The sequence below is a fragment of the Canis lupus genome, chromosome 1 (assembly GCF_048164855.1).
Source record: "Canis lupus baileyi chromosome 1, mCanLup2.hap1, whole genome shotgun sequence".
Classification (NCBI taxonomy): domain Eukaryota; kingdom Metazoa; phylum Chordata; class Mammalia; order Carnivora; family Canidae; genus Canis; species Canis lupus.
In genome coordinates, this window is record NC_132838.1 from 95620615 (window position 1) to 95638919 (window position 18305).

An 18305-nucleotide genomic window follows, 5' to 3' on the forward strand; every position below is an offset into this window, starting at 1 on the left:
ATAAGTCCGATGGAGAAAGACAAGTACCATAAGATTTCAGTTGTATGTTGAATCTAAAAAAAAAAAATGAATAAGCAAAAAACAATACAAAAGAGAAAGAGGATCACTAATAGGAGAGCAAACCAGTGGTTGCCAGATGATGGGGAGAGGAGAAGGACAAAATATGTGGAGGAGATTAAGAGGTACAAACTTCCATTTATTAAATAAGTGACAAGGATGAAGAATACAACATAGAAAATAGAGTCAATAGTACTGTAATAAGTTAGTGTGGTGACACATGGTAACTATACTTTTTAGGGTGAGTGCTTTATAATGTATGTAATGGCTGACTCACTATCTTGTACACCTAAAACTAATAAAATATGTCAACTGTATTTCAATTAAAAAATAAAAGAATTTAAAAAGTTAACTCAAGGGGCACCTTAACTGTAGTCAGTTAAGCATCTGCCTTCAGCTTAGGTCATGACCCTGGGGTCCTGGGATCGAGCCCTATGTCAGGCTCACTCGTGGAGAGCCTGCTTCTACCTCTCATCTCTGCTCATGCTCTCTCTCTCTCTGTCTCTCAAATAAATAAAATCTTTTTAAAGGAAGTTAACTAAAGTTAGATCATAGACCTAAATATAAAATACCAAACTCTTAAACTCCCAGAATATAACACAGGAGAAAATCTAGCTGACCTTGGGCTTGGCGATGACTGTTCCGATATGGTCTATGAAAGAAAAAACTGGAAATTTGGACTTCATTAAAATTCAAAACTTCTCCATTATGACACTGTTAAGGGAATGAGAATTCAAACCACAGACTAGGAGACGGTCTTTGCAAAACACACATCTGACACAGGATTGATATCCACAATATAGGTAAAATTCTTTCAAGATTCGACAATAAGGGCAATGAACAACCAATTAAAAACTGGGTCAAAGATGTGAACAGATGACTTATAAAAGAAGATTAACAAGATGGCAAATACACACATGAACACATGCTCAATATTATTAGTCATTAGGAAAGTACCAATCAAAACCACAACGACATGCCACTTCATACCCCCCAGGGTGGCTATAATCAAAAAGGCATAGTAACAGATGCTCACAAGGATGTGGACCCTTCTACATCATCATTGGGAAGTAAAATGGTGCTTTGGAAATCAATCTGGAAGTTCTTCGAACAGTTAAACACAGAGTCACCACGGACCTAGCAATTCTGCTCCTAAGTACATGCCCAGGAGAACTGAAGACATAGGTCCACACAAAAACCTGTACATGAGTGTTCATATCAGCATTATTCATAAGAGTCACAAAGTAGAAACAACCTAAATGTCCATCAAATGAGGAATGGATAAAACAAATGTATTATATTCTTTCAAAGAAATATTATTCATCACAGCTTTGTTATTAATGTAGAAAAGAAGATCCACATCAACTTCAAGGTACATTACTTGGGTCCCGACAAGTCACATTGCCTCTCTTGTTTATATAGCAAAAGCTCTCAATATAGTCCCTCGAAAGCCTCATACATTTGCAGGAGCTGTGTAACTATTCATTATCCTCTGGATCTCAATGCCTATTTCTTTCAAGGAGTCGAAGGAATGGGTAACTTTGGGTTACTTCTACTCTATGCACAGCATTCTTTTTATATTTGGGAGAAAAATGCTGGAAATAAGCCCAATTTCTTTCAACAGACACATATAAACACTCTCCTGCTGTGTCTTCTGGCATTTGAGTGGAAGACACCTGATTATTTGCCAAGAACTAGAAGGTGGGCTTCTTGGAAGAATAGAATGATGTCTCTTCACCTCCAAGGATTAAAGGGCAGGTCAGTCTGCATCCAAGCCATTCCCTTAGTGACTGTTGTCCAATGTCCTTGGCTCATTTAGGGCAGCTTCCTTGACTCTACACACCTGAGGTCAGTTTCCTCACCCCCAAACTCTTGCCTTCCTGGCAGGACCCAGAATGCACATGGAGGCACCAGCTTTCCAGTAAGAAAACTAAAAATGGCAGCACACCCCCACGTGTGTGAATGTGCAGACACACCAGTGTGAATCTTAACCTGACTTGAATACAGCTCCACTGCCACAGACCTGGGATTGGTGGGAACCACACTCCAACATGCTGGCTATGATTACATGCAGATGAGGTGAGCTCAGTCTATACCAGTTTCTTTGGGAAGGGAGGTTACGAATCCTACACATTGTGCATGGGCCAGCTCCCTCCCAAATTTAGGCAAGATGTTGACTAGAATTGATACAGAGGAGAGCAATCAGGATTGGGACAGTGCTTAACACCCTGACCTCTAAAAAATTGTTATGAGAATAGACTTTAGCTGAGAGGATAGAGCCAATTCAGGGAACCCATTGGGTACTTGCAAGACCATGGTGGGTAAAGAGTGCCTGGACTTAGAGCAGGAAAGTTGAGGATTTATGGTAAAAATCTGGGTGGGACAAAGGATACTATGAAGCATTTGGTGAATGGGCTAGGGTCTCATTCCTGAAAGATGGAATAGAAACAGGATCTTCTTCTCTACATTGAGTGAAAAAGAGATCCTTGCTTTGAGATGGAGGCTTGAGGAGATGTCATGTTACAATTCTTCTCAGCTTTAGGATTTTGTACTTCTATGATTCCCAAAATATCTTAAGATCTAATAACTAAACTTCTTGACTCTGTCCTTCCAAAAATCATGCTTCTCCTCCATCACTATTCCATTGAGTGGTGATACCACCCTTTACCCAGCTGTCCAAGCCAGAATCTAAGGGTCATCCTGCCATGTCCCTCTCCATCACCTCACAGTCAAGCAGCACACCAGTTTGTGATTCTGTCCATCAAACACCATGTAACTCACCCACATTCTTCTCCTCCCTACTTCAGGCCATCATCTCTTCTCATATGGGTAGGCAATCCCCTACCTGGTCTCCCAGTCACACATCCACTCTCTGTGGCCCACACACAAATCATCTTGCCTCTTGTGTGCAGTATTGCTTAACTGCACAAGTGGCTTCCTAGCGTGAAGCACTCAGTGATTTCCCAGGGAACCTTAGATCAATGTCCAGATTTCAAGTCAGACCTCTGTGGTGTAACTCCTGCCCAGCCAGACAGCTCCATCTCTCACCATCCCCTGCTCCTCCTCCTGAGACCCCTAATTTCTACAGCAGTCATGCTCAAACAGGCAGACTTAAGGCTGCACTTTGGGCTTGGGTATGTGGCTGTACCTTTGCTGGATGTCCAGCCTCATTCACTTAACTTACTCCCCTTCTACCCCAGAGTAGGTGTCTCTCTCTTCTCTGACAGCCCTGCCTCATCCCAGCACAAATTAGGTGCCCTTCCCACATGTCTCCAAAACCCCCTAAAACTTCCTCTTCGGCCTATTTATCTTCTCTAAAAAACAACACATAGAGTGCATGTTGTTGTATTCAACATCTAGAAGATTAAAGCTGGCTAAATTCCACAGAGGTGGAAAAAGTGGCCCCATTAGTACAGTCCATACCTTGAGGTGTTCAAGATGGCATTTCTGTGACCCTAAAAGAAACCTGTACAGAACCGTGTAACCTGAGTTATATGACATGAAATCCTAATGCCCAAAACACAATTGGGGTAAGACACAATCCCTCCTCACGGCTACCTCGTCCCCGAAACCTCATTCCCAAGAACCTACCACTTTCCCTGTGTCATGGGAGCCTTGGGAGGGAGGACAGAGCACCATGTGCATGAGTCCTTGTGTGGCTCAGGAAGGCTTCCTATGTCCCCATCCAATTTCAAATATCTTTTCATGACCTGCTATACTGCTGGGCCCGGAATGCTGTTATGCATCATGAATTATTAACTCCTATGCCTGATGGATGAGAGTTACAAAATCACCTGCATTCTAATAATAAATCTCAGTTTCACCTGAGCACACCATGACGTGCTCTGACAGGCAGGGTGTGGGCTGGTGGATGGCCAGGCTCAGCACAGAGCACCTGGCAAGAGCGCGGGCATGGATGTTTGTCCTGTTCTTACAGGAATCTATTTCATGATGCAGTGAACATGGAGCTGGTAGGTAAGGCCTGAAGCACTAAGAAAGAATGAACCTTTTTCGTAGTGGTGAATAAGGACACTTTCTAGATGTTAAACCATAAAAACCATAAAAACCATAAAAAAATATAATTATTGACTGTATCAGCCAAAGTGCCGACAGCTCTTTTCATACGCATTTACAGAGTTGCCATGAACCTCAATGTCTGCTTTCAGCAGAGAAAGTAGCTTAACATCCCAGATTCTAGAAGTCTCCATCCATTGTTGGTACACATTTCTAAAGATAATTTTTAGGGGTACCTGGTGGCTCAGAGGATGAGCATCTCTGCCTCTCTCTGTGTGTCTCTCATGAATAAATCAATAAAATCTTTAAAAAATAAAAAATAAAATAAAAATCATTTTTAGGTGTGATCTGGAAAATCCATTTCGGTGACATAGATACACACACACACACACACACACACACACACACACACCATGCATACTTTGTTGTCCTTGTTGTTTTGGCTAAAAGACCTTTATGCACAAAGGGGCAACATGCATTTCTTATGTACAAGAAATATTGTGATTACGCCGTACTTTGTGAGGGAATTCCCCGGACACTACAATAAGTTCACAACTGAAATGTCAACCCAACCACTGACCCCTGACTCTCCTAAGGCACCAATGGCCATTCCCATGGGTGAAGATTGTACCCAACTTCCAAGCACATATTTCTGAACCCCCTACCAATACCACGATTCAGGATTCCAAAGCTGGCTGAAGTTATGACTTACAGATTGAAGCCAGTTCCTACGCCAGAATAAATTTCATAATCTGAAAATTGAGATTCAGAGTTTTTCGCTGCATTATTTGAGTCTTTTTGTCCCCCTGCAAATGAATGGGATGTGAACTAAGCACATGAACATCTGCATTAAAGAAATCAAGTTTTTATGAGTTAATATTTCACGTCCTGGAATTTATGGTGTTCTAACACGCTGCCAAATTGCAATGCAACTTGTAGTTTATTGCACATGACATGGAATACCAATTAGTGTTAAATTTGGAATAGATTTACCACACAAAGCACTTCACAGAGCGTGAACTTTGAAGAGGTTGGCCACGTACGGACACATGAGGGTGTCTGGAGTATGTTCGTTTATTCAACAGCAATGTAAGGCACTCCTACTGCAGGAAGGTCAAACATACAAGGCACCGAAAAAAATATTAATGTGTTATAGCTAAGCCATCCCTTTTAGCCAGAAAAACTGAAAGTCAGGTAGCACGACAAACAAGACAATTTGAATAAAGTTGCAATGCTTGGTGATTTCAACACGCTGCTGTTTCAAAGCTTTTCTTTTTTTATTGAGGTATAATTGACTTCTAACACTGTATTAGTCTCAGGTGTACAACATAATGATTCAGTATTTGTATATATTGTGACACGATCACCACAATAAGTCTAGTTAACATCCATCACCACACATACTCACAGTTTTTTCCTGTGATGAGGATTTTCAAGATCGACTCTCTTAGCAACTTTCAAATATGCAAAACAGTATCAACTATAGTCATTATGCTGCATATTACATCCCCATGATCTACTTATCTTATAACTGGAAGTTTGTGCCTTTTATCTCCCTTCACCCGTTCACTCATTACCTCCTTCAATGAATTGGCACTATGCTCAGTGTGAGGTAACTGGGTTCTTTCCATTCTTTCTCGTGTTTACATGACTAGAAATCCCAGAAGTTTCAACCTTTCCAAGAGGAAGAGTTACTTTTCATTTTCCACATAGAGAAGAGAGTGCGGGGTGAACCCAGCTGACCACAGGCAACTTTTGACTTACTGGTCCTCAGTGATTCATGATCTCTTTAGAATATTCCATCTGTTTTGTGCAGTAGAAGAATTTTTTAAAGTATTAAACTCATCAGTATTTACACTCATCAATAATTATGGCACCATTAACAGTAGTCTGTAAAAACTAAGTAGCCTGGGGACATAGACAAGGAAAATTCATGACAGTGCGTCTTCTAAGAAAATACCATTTGAAAAGAGCAATTATAAAATTAATGATCGTCATTTTCTTGTTTTCAATTAATTATAACTTTCCCATGCTGGATTGGCTATCAGGAAGAGAGAAGGCGCTAGAAAGAGGTGCACTCTCTCAGCGGTTTGTTTTTAACCTATTATCAAAAAATTGAAATCATGAATGCTAGAGTGACCTGGGATGGCCTTACCTGTCCATGAGGCCGCACGAGTCGATCTGGAGGTCACGAAACCTCCCCAGTGTTCCCTGCTGTACTGTGATGGGATCTACCTCCTGGTCACCAATAGAGATGAGCCTCAGGCAGCCCTGAAACCCGGCCAGGGCACCTCCACATCCAGGGCCAGAGCTGCTGTCCGGGCAGCCTGGATGGACATGGAGACACAGAAAGGAGAAGGTCAACAGTCGTGATCAAAAGAGTGTGCAGCATTTCATACATGTAAGTATAATGTCTCCTCCTGTTTGCAGATGCCTGAGGATCCTGCTTCCCCCATGGGTTAGAAGGGTCACACTCCTCGTGGATGGGGCAATGGATGCCTGAGGATAGACATTGTTGGTTTTGGTAAAGCACAGAAATAATAACAACTAGAGCCAGGCTTATGGACAGATGAGCTGAAGGTAGGATGTAAAATCCTACCAGTAGAGTCAAGGCACATTTAATTTAAGGAGAATCTAGGGGCACCTGGGTGGCTCCGTCGGGTACGCGTCTGCCTTCGGCTCAGGTCATGATCCCAGGGTCCTGGGATGGAGCCCCAGAGTAGGGCTCTCTGCTCAGTGGGGTGTCTGCTTCTCCATCCCCCTCCCTCTCCCCCTGCTTGCGCATGTGCTCTGTCTTGCTCACTTTCTCTCTAATATGTCATAAAATCTTTTTAAAAAAATCAAGCAGAATTTGATTTCTCTTTTGTTTTTTTTTGTTTTTTTTTTTTAATTTTTTTTTTATTTATTTATGATAGTCAGAGAGAGAGAGAGAGAGAGAGGCAGAGACATAGGCAGAGGGAGAAGCAGGCTCCATGCACCGGGAGCCCGACGTGGGATTCGATCCTGGGTCTCCAGGATCGCGCCCTGGGCCAAAGGCAGGCGCCAAACCGCTGCGCCACCCAGGGATCCCTTGATTTCTCTTTTGAAAGCACAAAGAAGAAATCATTCCTTTTAGCATGACATTAAACTCTATGAACTAAAGACCGTGTGATAACAGAATCAGAAAAAAAAATCGCAGGCCTAATAGGACTTGCTAAATTTAAAATGCCTGAAAAGCAATTACAGATGTGAAATTTCCACTCTGTCCATGCGTGTGCGCGTGTGTGTGCATGCACGGGCATAGTTAAAACAATGTTTGATGATAATTGGTTAAAGAGATCTAAGAACAGTTTATACTTACATTTCTAATTGTTTCTGAATTAGGCATTTTAGTCAAATACCTTTTAACATTAACACACACGAAATTATCAAGTATCTCAATAATATGGCACCGAAAATAATGGAGAAAAATTAGCATCCCGGGCTGTTCCATGCAAAAAGAAATGGGCTTTGATTGTTTTCAATAATAAGAGTTACATTTTACAAGTTCTGCTGCATTCACTAACTGGCTTGCTGTAAATTACTGTTAAATTAATTAAAGTAAGGAGGCCAATCAGACCGCGGTGGCTCACCAAAAGCATTAGTGGCCAAGGAAAGCAAACCAGATTCTGAGTCTATAAAGGTTCTGAAATTGGAACAGCCAATCCCAGACAGCCAAGCAGGCTTTAATCTGTAGCCAACAATAATTTCCCCTCTCTGCTTCCACACCTTCTCTGTATAAGCCTTTCCTCTGGCTCTTGTCTACGGAGCACCCCTAACCACTTCTGGTTTGGTGTTGTGTGATGCGAATCAATTTTTGCTCAAATATACCCTGAAAAATTGTAATATGCCGCAGGTTATCTTTTACCATTACAAACCACGATTCAGTGGTTCATAATACAGTGGCTTTCTTTTATTCCCCTGGGTTTCCCAAGAAGACAATGCTTTTATAACAACGATGAGCAAGGACACAGCTTTGAAATCAAAATCAGAGCAGATAGGAGTTCAGAACCGCCTCCTTCCCCAGGTGTGGATCCAGCAGCATGTCGAGGGCTCTCCCATCCTCTGTTGGGCTGCCCTCTAAAGGAATCAGAGGTTCTTAGATTTGTGCCTTGCAAGATTCCCACTGCCCAGGAGGAGAATAAAAGCTCCAGGAAGAGAACACAGTCACTATAAATGCTTTTGTAACAAGCCACCATTGGGGGAAATCTGTACACATGGCCTAGTCCCCATTACATATGCACACCTCTCATTTTTTAGGATTGAGGCTGAAGTTCTTCCCAGGAACTGCCCTGGTTGCAGGGAATGGAGTGTCTCAGGATGGTATCCCTTCCCCAGGGATGGCCAGTGCCCACAGATGCACTGGAGTGGTCAGTGACCTACATCCATTGCTCAACTGGGATGTCCCTAAAGGGCAAAGATGCCTCAAAGCTTCCGTGGGATCTTCTGAGGCTTCTGCTGCAACTGCATCCTGCCCTAATTTGTCTCCGTTCATCCTAGCTGCTCTCTCACCGCCCCCCTTCGGGAGTTGTTTTCGAGAACTAACCTCACTAAACCACAGTACACAAACCTCCCAAGCACAGAGGCAGCTTCCTGGGGGAACGCATCTGTAGCAACGTGGGATAAAATCACGAAGCATTCATTTAACTGAATACTTTATCTTTACATGCAAACATGAAAGAAGCATGACATTTTTTAAAAATAATTTATATTGCTTTAATTTGAAAATATTGTGAAGTAAATTTTATGCTTCCTGTGAAACTTACCTATTTTATTTCTTTGCCTGATACAATTAGGTCTCATTTACATCACTTCCAGGAGAATGTTTTCTTTTAATTTGTTAGGTACAAAGTTGTAATTATTCCTCTCTTTTAAAAAATCATTTAAAAGATCATTGTTCAATCATTTAAATGTTAAGGAATTTTTTGTCAATATTTAAGCCTGGGGTTTGAGATTGTTTTACAGGGCTCTTATTTTTTTAAATGAAATGGAATCAGTATTTTTTTTAAGATTTATTATTTATATGAGAGAGAGACAGAGAGAGAGAGAGAGAGAGAGAGAGAGAGAGAGAGAACAAGGCAAAGGAGGGCCAGAAGGAAACTCAAGCATGGAACCCCACTTGGGACTTGATCCCATGACCCTGAGATCATGACCTGAGCCAAAATCAAGAGTCAGACACTTAACTGACCAAAGCCTCCAGGTACCCATAATCTCAACATTTTACTCATCATATTCACGTTTTTCACCCCTCTCTCTTTGAACTTGTCATGAAGGTCACTGGTGTACTTTCAAAGGGCGAAGAGTAAAGACAGAGCCTCCTCTTGTTCTGCCCAACAGCTGCTAGCTTGCTGCCTAAGAATTTCCACAAAATGCACATAGTCTATCTTTCCTCTTCTTTCAGTGACCGAGGCTTTGATGCTTTGTATTCCACACAAATATAATCTAAAACCAGCCAAGGCCTGAATTAATCCAAATCAGGCCAAACCCACTGTCAGGTGCAATGGAACCTCATAAATTAGCTTCACAGAGACTCTGACACTTCAAATGTAATGTTACGTCATAAAGAACTGCTTAGTTCTACAGTTTCCATTTACCTTTTCCTTGTTTTATATGAAAATAGGCACATTTCAGTTCGTAAAAGAATTTCTGAAAGGTTGGATATATTTGGAAGAAACCTGGTATATCTTTGTATCTTGATAGGTGACTTCTACTGACAGTGCTTAGGAACTGAGGAGATTAGGATAAAGGATCGAAAACATTAAGTTAATAAACAGTTGGGTGGAAGCACTCTTACCCTTTTCCTCCTACCTTCCCTCTCTCCAGATCACACCCCTCAAATTCATTAAAATACAATGCAGTATCTGAAGGTGCCTGGGGGGATCAGTCAGTTGAGCATCTGACTCTCAATTTCCACTCGGGTCATGATCTCAGAGTCATGAGATCGAGCCCCGTATCAGGCTTCGCACTGGGCGTGGAGCCTTCTTAAGATTCTCTTTCTCTGTTCTTCCCCACCCACTCCCGCTCATGCATGCTCTCCTTCTCTTAAAAAAATAAAAAATAAAAATTTAATAAATACAATGCAATACCTAAGTATTCCTGTAAAAGACAAAAGTAAATTGAATCTAGTGATCAAAAGGAAAACTTTCTCAAAGTGGAACTTTAAGAAGGAAAGGTCGAACTGCTAAGTGCTTCAATGCTCCAGTCATGAGAGAGAGGTCAAGAAGCAAGGGGTGTCATTGCCCAAGATGAGCCCAGACTGGGAGATGTCCATTCATCCATGCAAAAGATTGCCTGAAGCCCCGATGATAAAATGGCAGAGGGTCATTCTTCAATGACCTGATTCGGGATGGTCAGTGAAAGTGGACAGGGAATAATGCTAAATTAATGGAACACATCCATCACTACTGAAGGAGTAAGAAATTTAAGCACCTCTGAGGATGACAGAGAAATTGTCACTTTATGTCACGACACCAGAATGGGTCATGAGGTGAGGCCTCATTACAGCCATCATTGATTCTCTGGCCTGCTAGTATCTCACACAAGGACACTCAAGAGATGAACATAACTTAATATTTCCCAACTCCATGGTGCAGGTGTGCTATTGAAGAGTACAAAGATTCCACAAAAGGAATCCAAAAAAGCTTTCCACTACCCTCACTGGCAGGCACCAAAACTCTGTGTGCAATATAGTAGAGTGAAACCGTTGTTAGAAGAACAATTTACAAACAAAGTTTAGACTGAGAAGAAATAGAAAAGGAAAAAAGGAAACCTGCAACACACAGTGTTGATCAGACATATAAAAAGGGCTGCTAATTCGTAAGAGGACCCTTTGTCGTGGAAAGAAAGCCACAGAGCCCTGGATTACACCTGCTGACCTGTCATCATTATTGAGATCATATTCTTCATTTGCTAAAGTGTCCTGGTTTGGACAATACTTTATATGGCCATCCTAACTGTAACAGGAAGACATACTAATCTGTCTTTATGGGAAAACATTGCAACAAAATATTACTGACCACATGGTAAGTGGGAACTTGCAACTGAACCTCTATTAGGAGACACAGAAAGAGGAAGGAGAACTGGTTAGGGAGTGTCTCAGAACATGGGGTATTGATTCCCATGAATACCAAATATTGCTAAAGAGCATGACCTGGATAAAGTGAATCTCCTTGTTGATGTGATGCATATTCTGGTTCTGATGGACATTCACTAAGGAGATAATTAAATAAATAGACACTGGCATAAACAACTCTTGGGATTGGATGGAATAACTTTAACATTGACATCTATGGGTTTCAATGTTTCCACTCAATTTGAAACTGACCTTCTGCCACCCCCCACTCCTTTACCCAGAACAGAGCTGAAAAGTCCAATGGAGCATAGAGACAAGGGGCTCTGAACACGGGAGTCTTTACCTGGGCATAAAACTTGTGAATATAGTGCATCTATTGAGAACCAAGACTCCATATCACTGGTCCTAGACCTGCCTCTCCTGATTTTCCTTGACTACAAATAATATTCATCTTTTTATGTAATATAAGTAAATTGGTGTGTTTTGGTTTTGTGTGTTTGTTTTAGCCTGGTGAGGGCATTACTTGAGTTTTTTAGATGGTACACATTCTTTTTCTGGGAAAAAAAGATGCTGTTATGTTGGTATAAAATGTAAAGTTGACTAAGTCAGTTTGAATCAGTGCCTGGAATTGTTCTGTAGGAATCAACTGGGTATTTACAGCTAAGTATGTAGAGGTCATTCTGAATTTATACATTAGTTGCAGATAATGTGCTGTGATTGCAAGATCTTACATTATTTTTGCCACTCAGTGCCAAAGTATAATTACAACCAAAAAATAGGAAAGTGGTAATGAAGAACAGTCATTATACTCTCTCATGGGATGTTTAAACTTTGTAATTCTGCTCATCTTAGGGACACTATTTGTTGTTGGAAACTCTACTAACGAGACAGTTTTTCTGCACATCAACACAATTTTATGAAAATACATAAGCAAAGCCTATTATGCTTTTTTTTCAACACACTGCCTCCAAATCTCTAGAGTCCTTTCGTAGACCAAAGGCTGGAAACAACCAAAGGTTGTTTCATTAAATTGACTATGCATATTAGGGAAGCTTGATAGTTTGTGCATAAGGAAAATTTTAAAATCGCTGGCAAGATGATTCTTGGCAGCTGTAGAAGAATATTTATAGCATTTTTTATAATAGCAAAAAAAATGAGCATGATCAAATTGGTGCTCAACAGTAAAATGGAATGGTGGATTTAATAAGTAAAACATTGTATAATATACATCAAAACCACAGGGCAGTAAAAATTAATTAAGTTTACCTATAAATATTCACAAGGTTGGATCTTGAAAACTAATATAGAACAACAATGATGGCAATAATAAAAAAACACAGAAGAATGCATACAGTAGTACACTGTTTGTAAAGTTAAAAGCAAGGCAACACAAAACACTATTGTTTAAAGTTACCTACATATATAATAGGTTATAATGGAAAGCAATACATTAATAATTACAAACTTTTGGTTGCAAAATAAGTAAGTCCTGGGGTGTAATGTACAGCATGGTGCCTACAGTAAATAATACTATATTATATATTCAAAGGTTACTAGGAGAGTAGATCTTAAAAGTTTTCATCCCAAGGCAAAAATTGTCACTATGTATGGTGATATATGTTAACTAGACTTACTGTGGGGTCATTTCCTAATATATACAAACATTGAGTCATGATGCTGTATATCTGCAACTGACATGATATTACATGTTGATTATATCTGAATTATTTTATTTATTTTATTTTTTTATTATATCTGAATTAAAAAATAAAAGGACAATACAAAGATTGGTTAAAAGGGGGGCAGGGTAATACTTATCTGGGGGAATGAGGATCTAGAGGAGCCAGGAAACTTTAAAAGCATTGTAGTGTTTCATTGTGTACACTGGTGGGTGAGCCCATAAATATTCTTTCAAGAAACATTAGTTGTATTTTAAAATATAAACATATATGACATAGTAACAACTGATTCATATCACATCAACATGTAAATATTTATGGAAAGTACCTATTCTCAGGTAGCTGTGTTGTACATTCAGAACATGTAGAGTGTTCAACTATGAGAGAAGATTCTGTGGTTTTGGAAAGTACATTTCCACTTTTTAATACAAAATACCAAGTATTCTATTTTGCGTCATTAAACAACATAGCAAGGATTTTTACTTCCAATCCCTTTTAGTGCTTCAAAATCTTTTACCTTTTAAGTTATAGCTCCTGGATAAATTCTTTATTTAGTTTTGGAGGAATCTGTTCTGCAGAGCTATAAAATCCATCATAAGCATAAAGGTTTAAAAAACTATCTGGGTCAGAAATGCACCATATTTAGCAGGCAAGGAAAGCAAGCAATCCGATCTTTTAATGCTGCTGGCACTACTCTATGTTCACAGTGGTGGTTGCTTTAGGGGACTTGAAAGATTAAATACCCTGATTCATGGTTTGTGTGCTTATTGTCAATTCTTAGGGAGGATTTTATACTTTCTTGTTGGGCTATCAAGTTATCTCCACCATGACTCCAAACTTATTTTGGAAAGAAACAACTATAAAATGCAAAACAGGAATAATATCAAGGATGGCTTCAAGCCAAGATTAGAAATAAGTCTTACAATTGACAGGTCTAAGCTTCAGGTGGCTCATGATTTTTCACTTGAGTGCTTCAGGAATGGAGATTCATTACCAGCAGAAGCTACCCCTCCCTGGCCGAACGGATCCTGGACAGACTCAGTCCAAGCTCTACTGAACAGGTAAGTTACAGTCTGGGGTGATGGCCTGGTGTTTGCTGTCTTGGTAAAAGTTCATCACGAAGTAGTGAGTGAAGATTAATAGCCGCTACATTCATCTCTTGCTCTGGTGTATATAATGGTGCCCTTCTGTATAGACAGCGGGCAACAAAACACTACCTAAACTTTAGGGCAACAGACCACCGGGGGATCTCGGTGAAAGGCAGATTCACGTTCAGGAAGTCAAGGGTGCTGCATGTGCATCTGTGACAAACTTGCAGGTGATGCTGCCGCTGCTGGTTCCTGGGCCACACCTGAGGGCCTGGGATCCTCAAGAGGAGAGCAGCTGACACCATGTGCAACAATAAAATTGTCACATCAAAACCTGAAGAAAAGGTTATAAGGGTCACTTGGCATTAGGAAAATATAGCAAAGTGCTAAAAGTAAGAAAAGGAGAACAAGGACCCTCCAAGCTGCCTGCCCATTGAATCACCTGGAGAGCATTAAGAAACACATTGCCCAGGCTTTGGAACCAGATAAATCAGGACCTCCGGGTATGGAGACAGGCACTAGCATTTTTGAAACTTTCCAGGTGACTGAAGTGAAAACAAGAACCAGATCTAAAACCAGTTTTAGCAAACGCACATTTAAACAAGGCCACAAGTAGACTTGCATTTTAGGCCATAATTTATTGTCTTTGTCTGGGGTGTCTGCGTGGTGCAGTAGGTTAAGCATCCTACTCTTGGTTTCAGCTCAGATCATGACCTCGGGGTAGAGAGATCAAGCCCCATGTCAAGGCCTATGTCAGGCTCTGAGCTCAGTGGGGAGTCTGCTTGGGATTCTCACTCTCTCTGTCCCTCCCACTCATGCTCTCGCTCTCCAAAATAAATAAATAAATCTTTTTAAAAATTGTCTTTGTCTGCTCAACATTTTCATTGACTATAACTCAAAGAGAAAGGTCGTTCTTCAGTATTAATCTTCATTTAAAACTGTCGGTTGCCTTAGAAGGCAGGAGCAGGAAAAAGATGGTTTGATTGCCAACAAAGCCAGTTCCTTTCACTTACCTCCCAAATAATAGGTGTCCCCTGAATCAATCTTCCCACGCAGGGAATGAGCCACAGAGGCTGCCTCACCATCCACCATCACACTCAGGTGATTTCCTTTCAACGATAAGGACACCAAATGCCACTGCCCATCACTTAATGCAGCACCTGGAGGTAAACAGAATGGGGTAAAAGAGATTCCTAAAAACTCTATAGATGCCTCGAAACAAAGCCAGTACTTGAAAACAATATGATGAAGATCTTGGATCACCTGCCAAAGACCACCATGAACTCACCTGAAACCCACCAGGTGATTTAGCTGGCAGAGGACAGTTGGGACCTCTCAGAGAGACAGGGAGAAGCTTGGGATAGATGTGGGCTTGACTGGGGGGTTCTAAAGAGGCAATGAGATCATATGGTATCCTGGTCATGTTTATCTAGGAGGAAGCGGTGAGCCTTGCAGTGAGGCTCATTGAGTAGAAGTGTGGTTGCAGAAGGTCTTGCATCTGTCCTCCCAAAGTCGTGGATGGGCCAGTCTGGTTCTAACAAAAATAATGTTTTAACAAAAATTGTGTGGTCTGTTGGGAATGTTATGGCCTATGTGCAGATGCTGCAATAAATGTATTTCACTTTCTCATCACTCAGTTAAGTCAAAAGCACAGGGAGAAAAGAAGGGAAAGAAAAAAAATCAGAATCAAAGCGGTAAAGAAGAATCGAGAATGGACATTCCAAACATTCTGCCTTGGACAAGGTAGTCTTAGTTTCTTCTAGTCCTAGGGCCTTAATAGAATAACACAACTGATCCTAAACAATCTTGAAATGATAAAATATTCTATTTTATAGAATAAAATACTATATGGCATAGGGCATACTTTACCCTTTTCTAGTTTGTCAATATTTGGGGACTGTGCAAAATTGTAAATTATAAAAATGAAAGTTTGTTTGTACTTTGTGTATTATAATTATCTATGATAATCTTGGTAGACTATTTAGAAAAAATATATCATGTATCAATATAACTATTTAGAAAATATATTAGCAATTTAAATATTAATAAAACATGAAAATTCATCAAAAACGTAAAATTAAAAAGCAACACATTACAGTATGTGCATACACAATCACTGTATAAAAATAGACAAAAATTGGTAGGAGATATTCTTAAATATTAACATTAACTTTTGGATAAGGGAATGCATTTGCTTTCATTTTATGTTCTTTTTCCATTTTCTGTTTTCCCAAATTTGATAGAGCACACTCCAGCTACTGTTAGATTATTATTCTGAAAAACTATTATTAGCCCCCTATCCCCATAAAGCAGCCAGTCTCTTCAATCCATAAGACAAAATATCTATTTTTTTTCTTAAAGTGATGGAGTTAGGAATGAACACGTGGTTGGACCATTGCCCAGCAACCAACTGTGTGTGACTTTAGTGTCTCTGACAAACTTACTGGCCAGGGCTTACACTGAATGGAAATCCAATACTGTGTCATGCAGAAGACAAATCAGTAAACAGTAGGTGTGCCAAAGCTTGTTAGTTAGCAGCTACTAAATTATCTTGTCAAAGCAAATAATCCCTAAGTTTCAGTGAGTATCAATTAAGGGTTTGGTTCTTCCTCTGGACCTAGGTCAGTCGGGTCTCCTTCCTCTGTGTCCTCACTGTCTATTCGCAGAGGAATGATGCTACTAAATGGCCCCATTTCTGCCTCATGGTTGAAAAGAAACAGTTCTTGGCAGAATCTTGCAATGGTTTCTGCTCAGATGTGGTGGATGTCACTTCTGCCCGCAATCCATCAGCTAAGGCAAGTCATTCGGCCAAAGGTAAGGGATTCCTCCTCTCTGCAGGGATCACGGCCACTTTCACACCGACAGAGACACATGTTGCTTTTAAGGAGCATAGTGAATAATTGGAATCTCTAGAAATTGTCTTGGCCAACAGGGAAGGTGGTCATAAAGAAACACTTTAACTCATTTAAAAACAAAATGATAATCGTTTGGTTTTTGGTTTTTGTTTTTTAACGTCATGCCTAAGCATGCTCATGAGGCTGCTTGATTCTCATCTGATGATCATCTTAAGGAATTATCCCAATATATTAGCCTCTCTCTTACAAATGATAAACTTACAGACTGTGTGTGACCCTATAAGTTTGGAAGTCAAGCTGAAAGAATCAGAAGTTATTTTATAGCCCACCCACAGGGAGATTAGTCCCAAAGAAAATATGACCATGTTTCTGGTAGAAAGTTAACCAGTAATATTTAATTTAATAACAGATTTTGGCTTGATTAACTCAATCAACCATGTAAATCCATGTCTCTCCAATGCTCTTCACTATGTCAACTACAGTTTAATTAAAAATTAAAATTAAAATACAGCTTTTTGGGTCAGTTGGTTAAGCATCTACCTTGGGCTCAGGTCATGATCCCAGGGTACTGAGATTGAGTCCCATGTGGGGCTCCCTGCTCAGTGGAGAATCTGCTTCTCCCTTTCCCTCTGTCCCTCCCCACTGCTTGTTCTCTCTCTCTCAATCTCTCTCTCTCTCCCTTTCTCAAATAAAATCTGTAAAAAAAATAAAATAAAATACAGGGATCCCTGGGTGGCGCAGCGGTTTGGCGCCTGCCTTTGGCCCAGGGCGTGATCCTGGAGACCCGGGATCAAATCCCACGTCGGGCTCCCGGTGCATGGAGCCTGCTTCTCCCTCTGCCTGTGTCTCTGCCTCTCTCTCTCTGTGACTATCATAAATAAATAAAAAAAAAAAAATTAAAATACAGTTTTTTTGGTTTTGCTTGATCTCTCATCAGTGATGTTGGACATGGACCCGAGATCCCCGTGTGTGGGAAATGTTTCTGACCTGACCCAGCAGGTCACAGACCCTACTATAAAAATAGTTATAACCTTGTTCTTCTCAGACTGTGAAATATGAGTTATGGTACTTCCCAGCACACAATTTCAGGGAGGGGACAATTTTAAAGTCCTTAAGGTCACTTCAGTTCTTTGCCATGTACACACATCCAGGATAATAAAAATGCCAGACTCTCACTTTCTGTGTCATATTTGTGAAGCAAGAGCTGGTGAGGCTCATGAATACGGAGGATTTTGGTTAGATAGTTAAAATGACATTATGACACTGACCCTGAAGGAAGGCCTCCAGCCCAGGAACTAAACAAAATACACAAACAAGAATCTGTGAATATTCCTTCCAGTCTTGTCATTCAGTATTGATTTTAAAGCTTACATAGCATACCTGTCAGTATGGTAACCATATCCATTTAAATCTGATATTAAAACCCAGTATTTAATTTGGTGCAATTTAAAATACTCCCTTTTACCACCCCCCCCCCACCCCGTCTACCCACCTGTCTAGGACATAGTTATTTCATGAGAGC

General features: G+C 40.4%; 1 protein-coding gene across 2 annotated transcripts in view; it reads right to left on the reverse strand.

The window, feature by feature from the left end:
• The window catches only part of LOC140641240 (contactin-associated protein-like 3), a 191467-nt gene that overhangs the window by 64877 nt on the left and 108285 nt on the right, over positions 1-18305 (reverse strand). For both annotated transcript variants that reach the window (XM_072840790.1, XM_072840781.1), the window contains exons 9-10: positions 14942-15088; positions 6227-6398 (exon numbers count right to left, since the gene is read on the reverse strand). In XM_072840790.1, the coding sequence (XP_072696891.1) occupies positions 6227-6398; positions 14942-15088 (319 nt within the window). The remainder of the gene's footprint in view (positions 1-6226; positions 6399-14941; positions 15089-18305) is intronic.